Raw genomic sequence first — 16691 nt, forward strand, 5'->3', positions numbered from 1 at the left:
ATCTCGTAACCAGAAGGGAAGCATCCTTTAAAATAATATGCTGTTATTTTATATTAACCCGCGTAGCATCTATAAATCACATTCTGTTTGTAAAAAGTACATGTTTTATGTCTAATGTGTTAGTCGTTATGATAATGGTGTCAAATAACGATATTACATTAAAATGGCGTGATATGTACCTATATTACATGTTTTATATTGACTTTTTGATCATGTTAATCTGTCTAAGGTGTATAATCCAAAATATTTTTAAACGGGTCATTATTATTGCAAAGTTTACAACCGGGTAAGTCCTAAATATCAACTAAGCCACAGTTAGAATGCATCTATATTTAAACGAATCATGAGGTAAATATAAAACGCACGGTACATATTAGAATTGCAGTGACATATGTTTACTACACAAAACAGGTGCATAGAAAGAACATTAGGTACTCAACTGTTAGGTGTCTAATATATTACAGAGTCAGGTAATAGAAGGTAAACACACTAGAACATTTGGGTCAGACAATCCCATTAGCTAATTCAAAACCGGCAATGAAATATTTGTTAGCAGCAGTCACCACATCAGCATGCTTCACTTCTTTGCAAGCCTGAATCCCACCATTGGCATGGGCTTCAATTAAACGAGCTGCCATGACTCCAGAATATTTTACAGAATCTGCCTGTGGAATATCATTTTCTCTGTGAACCGCAAGAGATTTCAAACGAAGTTTCTTTTCCCCAGCCATTTTAATAGCAAATCGAAATAGATATGGTAACATTTCAGCAAGGGGCAAAAGCACTTTCTTCAATTTTGTTTCACGCCATAATCCTGTATAGCAGTCGAGGACGCTAATGATCCTTGCACTCATATCAACACAAAGCCCTACCCAATGCTGTAAATCAATGAGAAATGGAATGTAGACCACAGCAGAACCTGTAGGGGTACATTCAAGTAGGTCGTGATCAAACCCATACATTCCCTTATCAGCAGACTTGACGAATTTTGGGTAATGCTTGGATAATTCAACCACAAATGTTGAATCAATGAATGAAACGGCTTGGTGCTTTTCAATGATATTATTTGCACACCAGTTAATCCTTATGCTATTAATGAAGATGTCCATAACCTGTAAATAGAGTAGAACGCATATTAGGTGTTTAAGGCAAACCCTATGTTTATAGAGCACTATGTAATCTTTTTTACCCACATGATATTTATCATACCATTTTGGGTACAACGGTCTTGAACTCAACAATCTCACGCAACTCAATGGCGGAAAGTGTTCGACAAGCCCCAAAATCAATGTCCCTAATAACAGCCATATGCATAAGTTTTAAGTAATATGAGTCAAACAAAATAAAATAGCATAAGGTTGGAATTAATACCCAGACATGCCATATAAGCGATTTATCTTGTTCTTACGGCTAACATCATGCCCAAAAGTAACAGACCTACCGCTTGTGGAAGAGGCTATTACGGATTCATGTTGGAGCTGTGAGCAACGTAAACGTGATTAGAAAATCAGATGTTATCTTAATAATCAGGAAATTAGAGTTTGCATAATCCTAAACATTCTGTGTTAAACTTAATGGCATGTAATTTGTTCTAAAACCTTGATGTTTGTACGGGCAAAACACTTACAATATGACAAAACTTTTTAAATATTTTTTTGTTATATTAGGTAAAACCCTGAACCATGCTGAAAATACATGATGTATCGCAAAATATAACCGTGTGCATATTAAACCAGTGTTTTGTTTTTAAAAACCATGAATAAGTAAACTTGACCTACCACAAAACTACGAAATCCATATTTAACAATATCTTAACCATTCATGCACCCAAACTAGACCTAACACAAAACTATGAAATCCATATTTAACACTAGCTAAACGCATTTATGCAACCTTGCCATCAGGGTCCACAATATCATTTGTTGGGGCTGGCAGGGACGGTTCAGATATCATCGGCATTTGGCTTAAATTGGCCTAAAATAAGAAACAGTTGCATGTAATTAGTTTGTTAGTGGTAACGAGAGTAAAAAATAATGAATTATATGATCTAACATTATCGGCTGTAGCAGGTGGGTCAGCAAGTCCTTCTCCATCTTTATCTGAAGCACCGTCATCAACCATTGGCCCGGGGGTTGACTTACATTGGGCAGTCAAATCAGACTCTATCTGCAAGGCAAACAACAGACGTTAGAGCCAATACACGGAAAAAAAAAAACATAAAAACTATATGAGAAGGTTTGAACTCACTATGCATGGGATGGTGTACTGCAACTCTGGCTGACCTACATTGTATGCAACACCATCCATGTCAACAAGCACCACATATGGATCAGGGAGGCTGGGCTCAGATTCAAAGAACTCATTGACGTCTGTGGGAGGAGGAAGCAAACACTGAGTATGACTCGCTGCAGCTGGAATAGGTTTATCAGGGCTAGTTTGGATATCATCAAGGCCCTCTCCACCTATCCCATCACCGGGGGCATCAACCAAGATATTATCTTGATGGGATACAGTTTTATCACCAGAAACAGACTTTTCCGCAAACATATCGTCTAATTCTTTAGCCGGCAGAGTGGAAGAGCCAATGTCATGAATCCCATCTCTAGCTGACTCATCCTCAGTGGTATCAGTCACCACCCCTCCAACTTTGTTGATATTGACAGCTTCAGGGGATACATGTTTATCAGCAGAAACAGACTTTTCAGCTGAACTGTTGTCTACTGCTGGCGTCAGGATGGTGGCTGCTGTTGGGCCATTGTTGCCTCTCTTCCGTTTCTGTTTGTTATGAAAACAATACTTGAATTAGGAAGAACTCTCATAAAATACAGAATATTTACAAAACTGTTAAACGTATACCAGAGAACTACGCAATCCAGGCCTAGTCGGTGGGGATAAGCGACCTATGGGGGTTGTAGTCTGTGTAGGTTCTGCGTCGTTAATATCATGCATCACTTCACCTAAGACTTGATCAATAAATCCAGAACCACTGTTCTCCTTCGACTGGGCTACCCTGCCATTATCCAAAACAACAAGGGAGGATCCCTTCTTCCCACCTAATCCCTCACCCACATCTCTTGACTTAGGACCACTGTGACGCTTATTCTTCCTGCCATGGCTTTCCCTCAACAAGCTGCTCAATCTAGCCTCTGAATCAGCTATAGCCTTCAACATACGCGACTCCATACGCTTGTCTTTCATGTCAATGTAATTTTTAATCGAATCTGGTATGTGAACCTGCCCTTTAGTTTTACGGGGTTTAGAAGAGCCAGGCAAGGAAGCATCAGGTTGTATGGTATCCTCATCAACACAATCATAAGTGCTACATACATCACTGTTGTCATTCCTTTCATCGGGTAGCGAATCAGGGACAACACCACCTGAAAACATGGACCCCTTGAATATGTGCTCCTCTTTTATTAGTTGCAACATGTAGTCAACAGATAGATCTTCTTCGTCCTCGACCCAACCTGACTTGAAAGCGTCACCAGTCGGTGTTCCACTCCAAATAGAAACGACTTTAATCTGAAAAACAAAGAGTTAGACTTTAGCCACATGATATTATGTTTTATTACATGTACTAAAAGTATTTATACTGTTACTAACAGTGAAATATAGATTATGTACCCATGTGCTCCTTAAAAACAACATGTTATTTCATCATATAACCAGATGTTGTAATGCATACCGCCATACGTGACTTACTAAGGTAACAGGGTATGGTTATTAAAAAGAACTGTGATCATATTTAAAACCATGCAGTTTTTGCATAAATCATGATATAAATAATAAATAGTAAATCAGCACATATTAAAAAAAAACTTAACCACATGCTACACATTTACAGCCATGTTATGATTATTCTAAAGAAACTGTGATCAGATTTAAAACCATACAATTTATACAGAAATCATGATATAAATAACAAATAGTAAATCAACACATATTAAAAACCTAAGCCACATGCTACACGTTTACACAGAATGATATGAATCTATAATTGTATGTTTTTGATAGGAAAAGAAGAGGTTTTCATGATAAAAACGAGCATATGAAAATTAATTTACGAGAGCAGAGATGCATTGCTCACCTGAGACTGCCGGTCGACTTTCCAAACAAGATCCAACTTCAAACTCCATAAGCGCTCAATTTCCGTATCTGTTTCCTCCATTTCTGAGTCACTATCTTCAACGGCTTCAGGGAATTGCAATTCTCTGATTCGAGGAACACTTTGCAGTAGCAAAAGTTGGAGTGCGTGTGGGAAACCTTGAACGGTGATAGATTTCCGCATAAGTTTATCAGCTCCCCTTGCAGTAACACTCTTCAACGTCATTAGGAATGACATAGTCCCCCAAGGAAAATTTAGAAACATGTCTAAATTTTCTGCCATGTCCGCATGGACCGGAGAGATTTTACTTCTACCCGAGGTTGGGCATAAAACGCCATCAATCAAGGCCAGCACAGCGTAACGTAAACGAATTCCTTGATCTTGAACCACTCGCTTCTTCAGCCTGCCAACAACCCACTCAACAGATACATCACTGCGGTCAAATAGGCTGTACCAATACTTGCCAGGCGCCAATTTTCGTTTCCCTTTCCTCTCTTTCATACGAGGCGGTTTGTCGCAGTTCAAACCGGTAACATTTTGAAACTCAGAAATGGAAAACCGAACAGGGGATCCAGAGAAAATTACCCAAATTTCTTGTTTCTTCCTAACAACAAGCTGCCTCGTTAGCAAAAAGTGAATAAGCTTCCCAGAATACGCGGCGCTTTCGGAGAAATCAAATAATTTCCCAAACTGAGATTTCCGGAGAATTTTCATGTCCTCCGCATCTAACGCGTTAGCGATGTCATCTATCAAAGACAGTTCACTGTAGGACTGCACTCTCTCACCGTTGGGCTCGGATCCAGACCTAAACAATCGACGGGGTAAAGAGTTGTTCATCATCTACAAGTCGAACCCTTTTCTGCACAAAATAGAAGTTTATAAATCAGAAACAGTATGTACCTAAGATTTCAGTTAATCGGAATATAGATTGGAGAAATAAAGAAGTTGATGGCGATCGAGAACGTTGAATAGCTTAAACCGCATATATTTGTGAAATTACCTGTAGCCCGATGGAATTGATTGCCTAACTGCGAGATTGAATCTAAAGAAACGATATGTATGAGAAACAATATAGATTTGAAATAGATATTCGGAGAGTTTGCAGAATCTATGGGTAGAGAACGGAAGACGTTTCCTCTCGGAAAACCAGCAAATGAAGCGGCGCTAGGTTTTTTTTTGGAGCTCCTGATATTTCAAAAAATTCGATAATAAATCGATTTCTCGAAATTAAAATCTATATCGTTTGCGTCCACATACAGCATTGCTCTTACCAAGGTTTTCAAAATTCAAATTTCTGCAATCATACGCCTATACACCTATATGTCCCCTAACCAAGAACACAGTTATAGGGGGTTGCGGGTAATTTCAGATACGTCTCCGACAGACACTATAGACTCATAGTTAGTTTCTATATTATTATTGATTTCATGGTCATCTAGTGCATATACCCTATTCTTTCTTCCATTGAGAAATGCGATTATATTTTAAGATGCTTTTGCATTCGTTACGTTAGTTTTTATAGTCCAATGTAGATTAAGTTAAGATTTTTCTTTACAGATTCTCTGATTTTGTCTCGAAATTTACATAGTTAGTGGAATTTCATTTCTCTCTTCTTCTTTTTTGGGATAATTAATTGGAATTTTTTACGAAATCAAACTGTTGAAAAAAAAATCAAAGAGAAATTCTATATTGAATTTAAGAAAGTAAAAAACCATTTAATAAAATTTTAACGATAATTTAATGTAATCAATTTATCCAATAATTCACAACAAAATAGACAAAGTAATCATATAAAAGGATTTATTTACTCCGTCGTTTGCTCCCGTCTTCACCGTTTCCTTCCACGCCTCCGCCGGCAAGCTAGTTTTCTGACTGGAGTTCCATCGTGGACGCCGTAATCCCTCTTTTTCGTACTGGTAAATTCTTTTCAATAGATTATCTTTGTGATTTATATATCAAGTCTACAATCTAAATCGGAGACGAGATTCGGAAACCTCACTATCGATTCCAAACTTCAATTCAGATTATCTTCCTAAAAATGAAGATTCTTACACTCGTAATGCTTTTATGCTACTCGTTCGTCTCTTCTACCGGAGATACGACTATCCACACAAACAATTGGGCTGTTTTGGTCTGCACTTCTCGCTTCTGGTAAATATACTCACACTCGATTGCTTGTAACAGAGTTTTTGCTCGATCTTAATTCGGTTAATGTGTAGCTTTCGTGCCCATTGGTAGCTGATCAATGTAGTTCTTCTGATAAGTGAGTCACAAATGGTGATAGGCTTTGAAGTTGTATTCTTCTCACCATGATCTCTAGGACCTTTGAATCTGGAGTTATGACGTAACCTGTGCTATAGATCTATATCATAATTTCGTGCCTTCTTGATTTGTGTTGTCGATTGGCTGAGAAAACCTGAATTTGTTTCTCTAGTCAACTGTTGTTTCATCTTTTGTTACTTGGTTACTTAGGACCTTGTGTGGGAGAGTTATGCTTGATTGAGAAACTTGTTCCAGGTGCCAAAAGTCTATCTAGCTTCATCAAGTTACATACTAACCTATTGCTGCGGCTACCATTATTTCAGGTTTAACTACCGGCACATGGCCAATACTCTGTCCCTCTATAGGTGAAAGCTCGTTTTTTTCCTTATGTATATGTTCGATTAACCATTCATTGAGGTAGTTCTCTTCACTCTTTGGTTCTTACGTTCATATTCTCTTTACTTGGTGTTTCTAGGACAGTCAAGAGACTTGGAATACCAGATGAGAGGATCATTCTTATGCTGGCTGATGATATGGCCTGTAATGCTAGAAATGAATATCCTGCTCAAGTTTTCAACAATGAAAACCACAAACTTAACCTCTATGGAGATAACGTTGAGGTAAATTTCTGGTTAAAGGATACTTCTCCAAGGGTTTAGTACAATGAGTTGTTTATGTACTATTGAAGGTTCTGTCTTGAGTAGACTAGGTGTATTAGAAGCATCTGCATCTTAGCACAGAATCATTATCTATGTTGGGCGGCTTCTTTTCTCTGTGTTTTCCATACAATTAAAATTTTTTGACAGTGATTGCTCCCAGCCCATATAAAAAGATATCTTTTCCAGTAGAAAGGCTGATTGTATGAAATCATTTTCTTTCAGGTAGATTATCGTGGATATGAGGTAACAGTTGAAAATTTCTTACGGGTTTTGACTGGGCGTCATGAGAATGCTGTTCCAAGGTCAAAGCGTCTCCTCAGTGATGAGGGTAGCCATATACTACTGTACATGACTGGGCATGGAGGTGATGAATTTTTGAAGTTTCAAGATGCAGAAGAACTCCAGAGTCACGATTTAGCAGATGCTGTAAAACAAATGAAAGAGAAGCGTAGGTTTGTTTCACATTTATGGTGTTTCTCGAGTCATATTGACTCCATTTCCTCCATTAGTTCAGTGCTTTTTATCTGTCTTTTGAAATCTGGCTTGTCCTGCATATAGCTTTTCCACAGGGCATTTCTTGGTGGAACGAAAATTATTCATTCAATGTCTCATCTTAATTCAATTTTGACTATCTAATGACATTATTTCGCTTGCCTAGATTCAAGGAGCTGATGATAATGGTTGATACTTGCCAAGCTGCCACTCTCTTTAATCAGGTACATCTTCGCACACTTTTTCAGGGTTGTTTTGTCTTTATATTTAAGTAAGCCATAATTTTAGTTTTGCTCTGCCTTTTGGAGCTAGTATGTTAATTTGACGTTGTTAGTTTTGTGAAATAATTTTTTTGGTAGCTTCAATCTCCTGGTGTTTTGGCTATTGGTAGCAGTCTAAAAGGAGAGAACTCATATTCCCATCACCTGGATTCAGATGTAAGTTCCCTTCACCATTTCATGAATGGAAAGTACCATTACGATATTAAGGGGAAAATTATTCAATGAAGTTGTCATTGTTTGGGGATTGTTTCTTCTTTTTATCATTGTATTGATCTCCAAATCTAATGTTGTTTTTGCTTCAGATTGGTGTATCTGTTGTAGATCGGTTTACATATTACACTCTTGCATTCTTTGAGAGGCTCAATATATATGACAATGCATCACTTAACAGGTACAATAACTATGCAACTCTCGTCACCAACATTCTGCAAACCTTTTATATGATATTCGTTTTCACTTTGATTATATATGACGGCATTGTGATTGTCAAATTGACTAAGGAGACGATTAAATAGTTGGCTGTTTGAACTAATACGCCTTTTTAGCCTGAACTATCTGAGCTAGAAACATTTGTTCACCTCCCCTTGCTGCTGTGCAGTTTATTTAGGTCCTACGATCCGAGACTGCTAATGTCTACTGCCTACTACCGGACTGATCTTTACCAACCACATCTGGTGGAGGTATGGACTAAATTGATGCAATGTGACGTTTAATTGATTGTCAGCTTAAATTACTATTCTGTTGCAACCAATCAAGACTAAGTAACCTAGGTTCTAGTTGCTTGTTATGTGCACTGAACAGTCTAGGATTATCCATAAGTTCACTGTAACATGATCAGGGAAATGATATTGATTTAAATAAAAAACTTGCACCTTCCGCATATTTTTCCTTGATGATTAATTACTCATTCTCCAAGTTTACTCGTTCTGGGAACTAGGTACCGGTCACAAATTTCTTCGGTTCAGTTATGGAGACCATTCATACTGATTCAGCTTACAAAGCTTTCTCAAGTAAAATCTCCGAAAGAAAGATCAATTCTGAGATGCCATTCAATCAACTTTCCGAACACGATCTTAAAGAAGAGCTTGAGAATACAAACATACCAAACGATGAGTTGATAGCTGAGGTTACTGTCTATACTCTCTTCCCTGGTTTATCATACTTTGGATTGAGTACATTACTTAGATATATGAATTTAAGCAGGGTTAGGGTTTTGAGCATGATAGATGATGTATTTGCTTTCTGGCTTGTGTTCGTACTCTTACTGGATTCGACTAACAGAATTGAGATTCCATGTTATGTTGTTGTTGCAGAAGCAAAAATGCCCATATTCACAAATGCGGGCAGACCTCCACGAGAAAGTGGAGAAGCTTGAAAATGTCGATACAGTGGTTAACCTCAGCATAGCAGTGATGGTACTCGCTGTAATGGTCTCATCATCTTTACTACGATGAAGAACTGATATAATCATCTGCACTTCACTTAATCTATGTAGTCTGATTCACTGTTGCAGCTTCACACCCATTTTGTAATTTTTTGCACAATGCTATAAAAAAAAATCACCAAAATCAAGAAAATATCAACTCTCATGCTCGAACCTCAGAAATTGTAGCCAGTTATGCTGCAGTCCACAGATTAATTGGCTACTTTTCAAGCCTAGATCTAAGGTTCATGTTCATTCGGCAATAGTTAAATCTGCATAAAACAAGGGAAACACAAGATTTAAGGTTCAGAAATTATGCTCACCGTAGCTCTCAGATCGGGTTTGGTGAGCTGCTTGGTATGGCCTAGTAATAATGTAATATCATAAATGTTAACAAATAAAACAATATTCTTTACTTAATCTGATTAGGATACTGCAACTTTATCCTTGGGTACTTGAAAAAGCAATAGTTTGTTACTATGCTAATTATTGTTAATTTTGTTTCTTACTCAAAATAACTATCTTCTACTATTAATGTTTTTAATTTTAAAAATTGTTCAACTTTATATTATTAAAGTATAATAAATAAAACCACAAGAAAATTTACAAAATGTAATAAAAAACCAAGTAAATGGAAGGATGCATTGGTGTAGCCACATAAGTAGGGGCGGAAGGCAACAAAGAAGGAGCCATCTTTATCGCAACTCCTGAAACTGAGTCTGACCCTCTACTTACTTCTTTTATTGCTGCTCTCTCTCATTCTTAATTCCAATCTAATAAGTACGGGCTCTGCTAGTACAGATAGAGAGAGAGAGAGAGTGTAGACCAAGACACACAACACAACACAACAGAGAAAGAGAATTACATTAGTTTTTTTTCTTTCACATTCCTCTTGCTTATTGCTCTTCAAAATCTACCTGTACACTCTTCTCTTTTATTGTCTTGTTTGTATAAATCATCTCCTACAAAAATAATTAATATAAGTTGTCCCCTTTCTCTTTGCTTCTCTGTTTTTCGCAATTTTCTCTTTTTGATTCTCTTCCTTCCTTGGAATCCACCACACTCCATTTGCTTCTTCTGAGATCTGATCTCTCTCCTAGGTGATGCGCTGCGGAGATGGCGAATCTTGTCCCCGGCGTTTTACTCAAGCTTCTCCAGCACATGAACACCGACGTCAAAATCGCCGGCGAACACAGGTCCTCTCTTTTACAAGTCATCAGTATTGTTCCCGCTTTAGCCGGAGGTGAGCTATTCCCGAATCAAGGCTTTTATCTCAAAGTCTCTGATTCCTCTCACGCCACTTATGTCTCTTTACCTGATGAACACGATGATTTGATTCTTAGCGACAAGATCCAATTAGGTCAGTATATTCATGTTGATAGAGTCGAATCTTCTTCCCCTGTTCCTATTCTTCGTGGTGTTAGACCTGTTCCTGGTAGACATCCTTGTGTTGGTGATCCTGAAGATATTGTAGCTACTCATTCACTAGGGTTTCTCAGTGATGACAAGGTTAAAAATGATAATAATGGTGGTGTTAGTTCGAAACCTAAAGAGAGAGTTAAGGCGTCTGTTAAAGCTAATGGGAGTGGAAGTGATGGTGAGAGAATTATAGGTAATAGACTGAGTGTTAGTATCTCTAGGGATGATTCTTCTGATGGTAAAAAGCCGGTGTCTGCTCTATTTCGAGCTAAATCTGCGAAGTCGAGTTTGAGTTTGGATGTAAAGAAGGAATCTTTGGGGAAGCTCAAGACTTCTTCGGGTTCTAAGTCTATTCCTTCTTCCCCTACGAGTTGTTACTCACTGCCTAATTCTTTTGCAAAGTTTGCTAATGGGATTAAGCAGCAACAGACTGTGAAGCCAAAGTTATTGGAGAAGGGTTCTCCTAGAATGGGGTTGTCAGAGAAGGGCCGGTCTCTTCTTAAAGCGGAGAGTCCGAAAGTTGGGAAAAAGCTTCCCATGATTAAGAATTTTGTGCAGGGGATTGAGTTTGGAGCTAAGGCGTTGAGGAAAAGCTGGGAAGGGAATTTAGATATCAGGGGTTCAGATAGAACAAAATCCAGCCTTCCCAGACGTGATTTAACCCCTGATTCCCGGAGTTTAGCAGTAAGCTTTTTCAATTGTATCTTTCTTGGCTTTATATTTGCAAAAGAAACATGTAAAGTGTCATTTCCTATTCATCAGCACTTGACTTGAAGCTGAGACCACTTGTTTGAGAGCATTGTTAAACTTGTTCTATTCATTACTATCTGCTGAATCTAAGTTTGTATTATACTTTCGTCTGTTTTCCTATCAGTCTCATGTTTTTCCATCTGAATTCGTCTGTTACTTCATACAATGTTATTAGTGTTTACTGTTTTCGATTTTCTGAATATAGCTTGTATATTTTTGGTTACTAGGCTCCACGGAGAAGCACATCGAGTGAGAAGTTGCCAAGCAAACAGGAGAGGGCTAATGTATTTGCAAGATCATCGAAGGAGCACAATAAGATACAGTCAACCAAGAAAGTCGAGCCAACTGCAGTGTTGGACACCAAAGATAAAACGAGTAGGCCTAAATCTACATCTGTCGAGAAGAAATCTGTTGCAGAGAATGGATTGCCTGGGAATTTGGTCAAAGTCTCTGTTAATGGTAAAAGATTAGCGGCGGCCAATATCCAATGGAGTTCACTCCCTCCATCTCTTTCGAGGATGGGACAGGTATGGCCTTGACTGCTCTTGGATCCTTATATGTGCTTGCTTCATTAATAGGCTTTGAAGCATTTCTAGTGATTAAGAAAATTCATCTTCAAAACAAGCAGTTTAGAAATTCGATCATCCAAACTAACATATTTACTCTGGTGATTGAAGAGAACCTCTTAGTATAGCATATGCATCTTATGTTTTGGTCTTTGACATCGTGATTAAATATTAAGACAGCTTATTGAGTCATTGCTGCTATCAATATTTGCAGGAAGTATTGAGGCATAGAGAAGCTGCTCAAGTAGTCGCAATAGAGGCCCTGCAAGAAGCCTCTGCTTCCGAGAGCTTACTTCAGTGCCTCATGTGCGTAATATCTTAACCAAGTTTTATTCAGGCCGGCTTTGGATGTTTGAGGGACAAAACATAAATGTTTTTTGTATCTGAATGTTATTGTTACTGCCTTGGTGGTTTCTGAACTTTGTTCTGCTTTTCCTTTTTGTAGTATGTACTCCGATCTTTTGTCAACGGCGAAGGAAGATGATCCATTGCCAGTCGTTGAGCAGTTCTTGAAGCTCCATTCCGGTTTGAAAAACGTCCAAGTAATAACAGAGTCATTGTCCAAATTACTCTCTTTGATGTCCTCCCCAGATAATGAAGAAAACAGATCCGAGGAAGCTATAAAAGCGGCATCGGAAAAGCAGAAATTGGCAGCCTCATGGGTCCAAGCTGCGTTAGTCACTAACTTATCGCCCTTCTCTGTCTACTCCAGCAAACAAGCCAAACTTGCTGCCTCCAGGAGCAAACCCGTGATCATACTCGAGAGCCCGGGTAATAATTCCTCTAGTAAAACCCGTGGGAATATTCAAAACAAGCCAACGATTGGATCTAAACTCGTAGCACAAGGAATGATCCGTAAACACAGGGAGAACAGTAGCAGCCAGAAAGCCACCTCGGTAGCAGGGTCAGAGTCTCCACCGTTAAACTGGGTGAAAGGGAATGGTCTAAACGAGGCAACTGATCTGGCAGAGAAGTTGCAAATGGTTTCACAAGATTGGTTTTTGGGTTTCGTAGAGAGATTCTTAGACGCTGACGTGATTACATCATCCAGTCTCAGTCTGTCTGATAATGGGCAGATTGCGGGGATGCTGTCTCAGCTGAAGAGTGTGAATGATTGGTTAGACGAGATTGGATCGAAAGAGGATGAAGAAGGGTTACAAGAAGTCTCTAAGGAAACAATCGATCGATTACGGAAGAAGATCTACGAGTATCTGCTCACACATGTGGAGTCAGCAGCTGCAGCACTTGGTGGTGGTGGTGGCTCAGTCTCTTCTCCTAGACCTAAACCAATCGAAACCAAAGCAAAGAGATAAATGATGATGAAGAAGCTTCTACTTGTTTTTTTTTTTTCTTGTATATATGAAAATTGGCGGTCAATTTCTTCTGTATAATTCAGGCATCACTAAGAAGCCTACCGACGTGAAATGTTGGTATTTTTTATTCAGTCAGATACTCACTAAAGAGAACCTATTGGTTCGAAAGATTTCAACATATTTTTTATCCATTAATAACGATATCTCTTCTCTAGCGATTAAAGATTAGAAGATCAGCAAAAACAAAAATATCATTAGAAGACTTAGATCCATCACAATTCTGTAATTTTACAAAAACTATGACGATTCATGATTATGTGGAAATAGAGGCGATCGGTAAAAGTTGATTTGTTTATGGTTTATTTGTAATAATAAAAAAACTACAAGGTCCCAAAAGAAAATAATAATCACCGAACAAGTCCCTCCCATCATCCCATATTCCACATGGACTCTTTGAAATCCAAGGTTTTGCCATTTGACCACAGATTTGTGTTATTTTCAAACACAAAATCAACCAATTCCGATGAATCAGAAACCTCCGCCGTACGGTTATGGCGGCGCTGGTGGTGGAGGAGTCGGTCCTTCTTCCACTTCCAACACCACAATCATCGGGACGTTGAGTGCACGCGCCAAGCAGACGACGCAATCGATGATCACGACGCTCCGTCCATGGCGAGAGATTCTCGATCTGTCCGCGCTCTCTCTCCCTCGCGGGTATGATGAAGCCATGGCGCATCTAAAGCACAACATCTCTTATTTCCGTGGAAATTACGCTCTCGCCGTTCTCGCCATTGTTTTCCTCGGCCTTATTTACCATCCGATGTCTATGATCGCTTTCATCGTCGTCTTCATCGGATGGATTCTTCTCTATTTCTCTCGAGACGCAAACGATTCGATTGTGATTTCGGGGAAAGAAGTAGATGACAAGATCGTGCTGGTTTTACTCAGCTTGGTAACGGTTTTGGCATTGGTATATACAGATGTGGGCGAAAACGTTCTGGTTTCGCTGATCATTGGTTTGCTCATCGTCGGAGCTCACGGCGCTTTTCGTAATACCGATGATTTGTTTCTTGATGAAGAAAGTGCTCGCCGTGGTGGCCTGGTGTCTGCCGGTTCTGGTAACCGGCCACCGTCGAGTTATACCCCAATTTGAGTAAACCGGTTTGGAGAATTACTCGTAATTTCTTGGGTTTTTGATTGAAGAAGCTAAGGGAATCAATTTAGGGCTTTGTATTTTGGATTTCCCAAAGATTCTTGTATTTATATTTTGGCGTGTGTGTTTCATTTTGTTTGAATGTATACAAATTCTGGGAAAAAACAAATTGGTGTTATGGTATTTTATAGAATTGCCAAAAACATAATTTCCGATAGAAAAAGAAAAGTATGCATTAACCAGATGAAATTTCATAATGAACAAAACCAGTATGTTAAATTCAAGAATCCTTTGGTCTACACTCACAGTAGAATCATAAACTGATGCAATAGAAGAAAAACAAAGTTGGGAATAACTACTAACTAGTCTTCTTCAAGATTGATAGAATCTTTGAACTTAGCATACAATACCTTCTTCAGCGCTGCCATTTGTGTTACAATTGATTCCTTCTCTTGCTCGAGTTTCTCAAGGCTTTTGCAGGTCGCTTCTTTCATCTCTTCTATCTTTGTTTCTACGTCGTCCCTCGGCACATGAGCAAACACTTCTCCTATTTGAAAACGCACCATCTCCTCATCAGCAAGGATCAACTCGTTCCCTGCATCCTCTAGATTTTCACACTTTTCCTGCATAAATCAATTGTTTTTTAATCAAGCTAGATGCAGAAACACACAGTAGAATGCTGTTTTAATCCCCCTAATGAAACGATTGAACAAGACAAGTATCCACTTATTATTGCAAAGTCCCACATCTCCCTTTTTGTTTCCTACACATGCTGAACTATCAACACCATTACAATATCTAATTACAGTGATCTGATATACCCTAGCAGGCTTATATTCACCAACGAAGGAGAAAGTTAAGGGAGCAGTGATATGTAAGAGTGCACGGATGGTATAAGCAGGTTACAGTAGATTGGTACAACCTAAAGAGAATGTAAAATGAGATATGAGAGTATAGAGATTCTCTTGTGGGGTTATCTGAATGAAGTAAAATTACAATTTACAACAATCAATAAAATCAGGAATTATCTCAAATAATCTTAATCATGATCCTACACTAGACCAACAACACTTATCATATACTCTCAGGATCATTGTAATTAGCTTTTGTATCGGGTTGTAGCAGTGCTGATTTCATTTCATCAACAAGGAGTTAATCAGTTAGCTGAGAGCAAACCGATGTGTAGTAGATTCATTATTTGGTGAATTCATTACGGGATTGGATCTAATCACAGTATTCCACCACCTAAACGATGCAACATAGCGAATTGAATCCATGAATAAAACCTAATCTTAAAACCCTAGAATCGTGTAGAAGAAAAAATCAAGGATACATAAAAGAGAGAACCTTGGCGGATTTGATATCGTCATCGAGGTCATGGACTCTGTTGTTGAGACGGCTGAAGATATTAATGTTCTGCTGGTCCTCCCATGTCACCTCCATCTCAGATCCACTCTTACTCCCCTGCAACATCATCATCAACCATCCATTAGCATCAATTGAAGAAGATGCTAACAAAATAAATTACTCCTATTCGAGATGATTTTCTTACTTGCTGCTGCATTTTCGTCGCACTCTGGGGATTCAGGCCAAATTTCAATAGAACGTTGCTGTGTGAGAGAGAGTTGTGAGTTTCTTTCCCGACCGATTTTTATTAGAGGCTAGGCCCAACCGAGTTATTCTGGTACTTCCCGGTATAATGGTTTTGATACCAAATTATGATTGATTTTTGGTCTTTTCGGTCGAGTTTGTCCCACTTGGCTTGGAATTGGTTATTTTGCTTATTTCGTTATTGATTCGTAAATTTTGTAACATACTAACATGTTTAATTAACTAAATGATACTTGTACTAGTTTAGTGGTTATACCATCTTGTTAGTTGCAAGTGTTAGTAATATGTTTCGACCAACAACAACACCAAAAATTTCTAGAACAAAACCTATATCAAGTAAGAGTTAGTTATTCCAACAAAAACCACCAAGGTTTGTTTTTGGATTCTGTCTCCATAATCAATCAAGCTCCAGAATCTCCCCAGGGAATTAACAGAGAGATCCCTTTAAAAATGGCAAATGGAAATTCTACAAACCCTACTTTTAAACAACACCAAATGTGTGGTAGAAGAAACTCATTGTTTCTGTGTTTTGTAATATCACACCATTAAAGTTCACCAGAAAACATATCTCCTTCTGTACATTAATAAAATAAACCAAACAGAAAAAACTTCTTACCCCTTTTCTTCTTCCGGGATGAACATTTTTTAAAGGGAATC

The 16691-nt window shown here is 38.4% G+C and overlaps 4 protein-coding genes and 1 pseudogene across 7 annotated transcripts; 3 read left to right on the forward strand and 2 right to left on the reverse strand.

Annotated features, from left to right (window-relative positions):
• Nucleotides 1-503: 503 nt before the first annotated feature.
• Nucleotides 504-4942, reverse strand: AT1G08740 (annotated as a pseudogene; the record flags this gene model as incomplete). The annotated part of the gene is made up of 8 exons: nucleotides 504-1112; nucleotides 1210-1294; nucleotides 1372-1478; nucleotides 1894-1974; nucleotides 2053-2166; nucleotides 2248-2775; nucleotides 2857-3522; nucleotides 4088-4942.
• Nucleotides 4943-5902: 960 nt separating this feature from the next.
• Nucleotides 5903-9572, forward strand: AT1G08750 (Peptidase C13 family). Of its 3 annotated transcripts, none has more exons than NM_202065.3 (11): nucleotides 5904-6021; nucleotides 6129-6256; nucleotides 6691-6732; nucleotides 6843-6987; nucleotides 7249-7478; nucleotides 7685-7742; nucleotides 7878-7955; nucleotides 8102-8190; nucleotides 8398-8479; nucleotides 8737-8925; nucleotides 9113-9572. In NM_202065.3, exons 2-11 carry the CDS (start codon nucleotides 6144-6146, stop codon nucleotides 9251-9253), a joined length of 1167 nt encoding a protein of 388 aa, NP_973794.1. In that variant the 5' UTR covers nucleotides 5904-6021; nucleotides 6129-6143; the 3' UTR covers nucleotides 9254-9572. The 3 variants fall into 3 exon arrangements, with proteins under 3 accessions (NP_563825.1, NP_973794.1, NP_849616.1); NM_179285.1 differs by having other exon boundaries at nucleotides 5939-5999; nucleotides 9113-9398; NM_100749.3 differs by having other exon boundaries at nucleotides 5903-6256; nucleotides 9113-9398.
• Nucleotides 9573-9904: 332 nt separating this feature from the next.
• On the forward strand, nucleotides 9905-13484 carry AT1G08760 (GPI-anchored adhesin-like protein, putative (DUF936)). The gene is made up of 4 exons (NM_100750.3): nucleotides 9905-11325; nucleotides 11619-11918; nucleotides 12172-12263; nucleotides 12403-13484. Exons 1-4 carry the CDS (start codon nucleotides 10339-10341, stop codon nucleotides 13268-13270), a joined length of 2247 nt encoding a protein of 748 aa, NP_172353.1. The 5' UTR covers nucleotides 9905-10338; the 3' UTR covers nucleotides 13271-13484.
• Nucleotides 13485-13620: 136 nt separating this feature from the next.
• On the forward strand, nucleotides 13621-14636 carry PRA1.E (prenylated RAB acceptor 1.E). Its single transcript, NM_100751.4, has one exon. The coding sequence runs from the start codon at nucleotides 13794-13796 to the stop codon at nucleotides 14421-14423; it is 630 nt and encodes a 209-aa protein (NP_563826.1). The 5' UTR covers nucleotides 13621-13793; the 3' UTR covers nucleotides 14424-14636.
• Nucleotides 14637-14638: 2 nt separating this feature from the next.
• AIP3 (ABI3-interacting protein 3) lies at nucleotides 14639-16174 on the reverse strand. Its single transcript, NM_100752.4, has 3 exons — nucleotides 15976-16174; nucleotides 15771-15887; nucleotides 14639-15046 (listed from the first exon to the last, which is right to left on the reverse strand). The coding sequence occupies exons 1-3, from the start codon at nucleotides 15985-15987 to the stop codon at nucleotides 14786-14788; spliced, it is 390 nt and encodes a 129-aa protein (NP_563827.1). The 5' UTR covers nucleotides 15988-16174; the 3' UTR covers nucleotides 14639-14785.
• Between the last annotated feature and the right edge of the window lie 517 nt (nucleotides 16175-16691).

Source organism: Arabidopsis thaliana, assembly GCF_000001735.4.
Source record: "Arabidopsis thaliana chromosome 1 sequence".
Taxonomy (NCBI): Eukaryota; Viridiplantae; Streptophyta; class Magnoliopsida; order Brassicales; family Brassicaceae; genus Arabidopsis; species Arabidopsis thaliana.

Excerpts from the sequence above, each read along its gene's own strand:
- AT1G08760 (NM_100750.3), top strand. The coding sequence starts at position 10,339 with ATGGCGAATCTTGTCCCCGGCGTTTTACTCAAGCTTCTCCAGCACATG. Across the intron at positions 11,326-11,618 it reads CTGATTCCCGGAGTTTAGCA|GCTCCACGGAGAAGCACATC; the intron begins GTAAGCTTTTTC and ends TTTGGTTACTAG. Across the intron at positions 11,919-12,171 it reads CTCTTTCGAGGATGGGACAG|GAAGTATTGAGGCATAGAGA; the intron begins GTATGGCCTTGA and ends CAATATTTGCAG.
- AT1G08750 (NM_100749.3), top strand. The coding sequence starts at position 6,144 with ATGAAGATTCTTACACTCGTAATGCTTTTATGCTACTCGTTCGTCTCT. Across the intron at positions 6,257-6,690 it reads GTCTGCACTTCTCGCTTCTG|GTTTAACTACCGGCACATGG; the intron begins GTAAATATACTC and ends CCATTATTTCAG. Across the intron at positions 7,956-8,101 it reads CCCATCACCTGGATTCAGAT|ATTGGTGTATCTGTTGTAGA; the intron begins GTAAGTTCCCTT and ends TTTTTGCTTCAG.
- PRA1.E (NM_100751.4), top strand. The coding sequence starts at position 13,794 with ATGAATCAGAAACCTCCGCCGTACGGTTATGGCGGCGCTGGTGGTGGA.
- AIP3 (NM_100752.4), bottom strand. Across the intron at positions 15,047-15,770 it reads ACGATATCAAATCCGCCAAG|GAAAAGTGTGAAAATCTAGA; the intron begins GTTCTCTCTTTT and ends TGATTTATGCAG.